Here is a 2,356-nt window from a genome sequence, read left to right on the forward strand (position 1 = left end):
CACAGGATAGGAAGAATGAGAGAGCAAGAGCTAGTAACACAAAGTCTTTCATGCTAAAGCTTGCAAGACTCTGTGACAAAACTAGGCACTAGCTGCCTCATATTTATACTAATCTGCATGTTGCCCCATGCCTGCATGCATGCATCTTGTTATGCCACATGATTTTGTAAAAGATTGTGCCTAATTTCAGTTTTAGTGTGCATGTATCTTGACACTTGTGTAAACAGTATACACTGTCAAGCACATATATAATGGTTTCAATAAAAACATGAATGTTTTCTTACAAAGAAAAACTTGTCTTAAAGTACCATTAACAGTGTTAGTTTCAAAGAAAACAAAGCCAATAGCATGACTTTGATAAACAATTTGGGATAAAATGTTTTGTAAATTGTCGCTTAAAGGCTCAATAAACTTATGACCAAAACATATCAAGCAGAAAATGTTTTGCTAAATTAGGCATCATATACATCAGTTGCTAATGCACCTGTACAATGTACAACAGTAAAAGTACACTGTAGGGTAGCATTATCCTTCTATCTACTTCACCTCACTAAGACTTATAATTTGTACATGTATGTACATGCACTGACACTCCCTCATTATCTTACTATTATTAATAATTCGTCCTTTATCAAACTGTAAAGGAGATGATGCTATTTCCCAAGGAGAGCTTCATTGTAATGTGAAGAAATAACTTCAAAAAATGTAGTAAAAATACATGTGTGTAATGTATAGACACAACATTGACTATTAAATTCCTTTGGAAGATTCTTTTTTAGCCATTTTTGATGTATGCAGGGTTTTTGGCCCAGGTCTTTGTGCAGTGATGTGAGTGTATCATTGCTGGTGATTTAATTGGATATCTTTTTGATTCATTATTTTTTAAGAAATGAAAACACTTATATGCTACACTAATAAAAAGCTTAAACTCAACTATAAAAAAGAGGAGTCCATTAAAATGATCACATCAGCTTTCAATGATGATTGAAGAATAACATTTTGACCTTCTTGTTGAACAGGAGCATCGTGAGGCTCCATACTGGCTACCCTTGCAAAGGACATTGAGGAAATGCCTTCCAGTACAATTACAAGCATAACACAGACCAAATAATTTCTCTCTTCTATTTACTAGGCTCCAAGTATGTGATAGTTTAGGCCATTTTTTCTTTTCTGTCCAAAAAACCTGTATATTTGTGACAAGAGTGAATGGATGAGAAAGAGAGAGAGAGAAAAAAAAGAAAATAATTTTGTCATTACTGAATTATTACTGTTAATATCACCTTGCACTTAAACCGTTTACACAAGATTTTCCTAGACTGCCAGTATGCATAAACACTAATAGTTCCCTGAGTCGTACCATAAACTTCAAAGCATGCATTAGCATCCTGTGATGATGAGCCACAGACTGAAGTTGATGCTTCTGGATTTATGGTATAGGATATGGAGGCTGAGACTGCTATACCTATTCTGTATTTGAGCTAATAGAAAAAGAAAATCAAACAAAAAAACTCGGACATCCCAGCTTCCTTTTCACTCTTGTCTCACCAATATATTAGCTGAAGCATCTCCTATAATAGTAAGTGTAGGTCCTGTCTCAAGCATTGCTGATGCTTTCATATTAACATCATTATCCAAACGGCCAATGAATGCATTGAAATTCATTTGTCCAGATATTTGGCCAGTGAGAGTGAGATCCAGAATACCTACATAAATAAAGAAGCTACACTTTGTTCGGAAAAAAGGAACTGTCTTTTGCCATGAGCGAGTGAACTTATATGTCCTTGTTGTTGTGCTCATTGTATTTAAGAGTGTGGAACCAACTATCTTAATGTAACGCTTGTATGTCAAAGTGCTGACAGAGTTACGGTCTGGGAAGTTTCTCACATATGAGAATATTATGTCAAGTGCAGTGTAAGTTTTTTTCCAGACCACAAGGTCAAACCTTGCTCGTGCATACAGTTTGATACCAGGAATACCAACACCTCCAAACCCTCCTGCTGCTATGTCAGCATGTATTTCAGGATATCCAATCTCCGTGGCCCACAAATATCCTCTGTGATATGGATATTTAGAAACATCTTGATGCCTCCCAGACCTTGAGTGTACCAGATTATAATTAGAATTAGATGTTGAGTCCCAGTCTGAAGTAGAAGCTCTCTTTTTACGATCAACACCATCAGTAGTAGTCTTTGTCTCCAGACCTTCTCTCAGTCTCTCACTTGAGGCTTTATCTTTTATTGCAATGAAGTATTTCTGCAATATTTTTGTTAGTTCATGGTCATTGTACTTGATGCCTGCTTGAATGAGTGAGGTTTTAAGGTCCTCATTGACAGTAGAATCTTTCTTTAATTGTGAT

The 2,356-nt window shown here is 35.8% G+C and overlaps 1 protein-coding gene across 1 annotated transcript; it reads right to left on the bottom strand.

The window, feature by feature from the left end:
* Positions 1–902: 902 nt before the first annotated feature.
* On the bottom strand, positions 903–2,350 carry LOC109591474 (uncharacterized). Its single transcript, XM_020007201.1, has 3 exons — positions 1,546–2,350; positions 1,281–1,478; positions 903–1,183 (listed from the first exon to the last, which is right to left on the bottom strand). The coding sequence occupies exons 1-3, from the start codon at positions 1,795–1,797 to the stop codon at positions 968–970; spliced, it is 666 nt and encodes a 221-aa protein (XP_019862760.1). The 5' UTR covers positions 1,798–2,350; the 3' UTR covers positions 903–967.
* Positions 2,351–2,356: the final 6 nt, after the last annotated feature.

The sequence above is a fragment of the Amphimedon queenslandica genome, unplaced genomic scaffold (genome assembly GCF_000090795.2).
Source record: "Amphimedon queenslandica unplaced genomic scaffold, v1.1 AMPQUscaffold_8091_Cont19962, whole genome shotgun sequence".
Taxonomy (NCBI): Eukaryota; Metazoa; Porifera; class Demospongiae; order Haplosclerida; family Niphatidae; genus Amphimedon; species Amphimedon queenslandica.

What these genes read in the sequence shown, in the direction of transcription:
- LOC109591474 (XM_020007201.1), bottom strand. Translation starts at nt 1,797, where the DNA reads ATGAGCACAACAACAAGGACATATAAGTTCACTCGCTCATGGCAAAAG. An exon ending in ATGCTTCAGCTAATATATTG is followed by an intron (nt 1,479 to 1,545) that starts GTGAGACAAGAG and finishes TTTTTCTATTAG; the next exon opens with CTCAAATACAGAATAGGTAT. An exon ending in GTAAACGGTTTAAGTGCAAG is followed by an intron (nt 1,184 to 1,280) that starts GTGATATTAACA and finishes ACAAATATACAG; the next exon opens with GTTTTTTGGACAGAAAAGAA.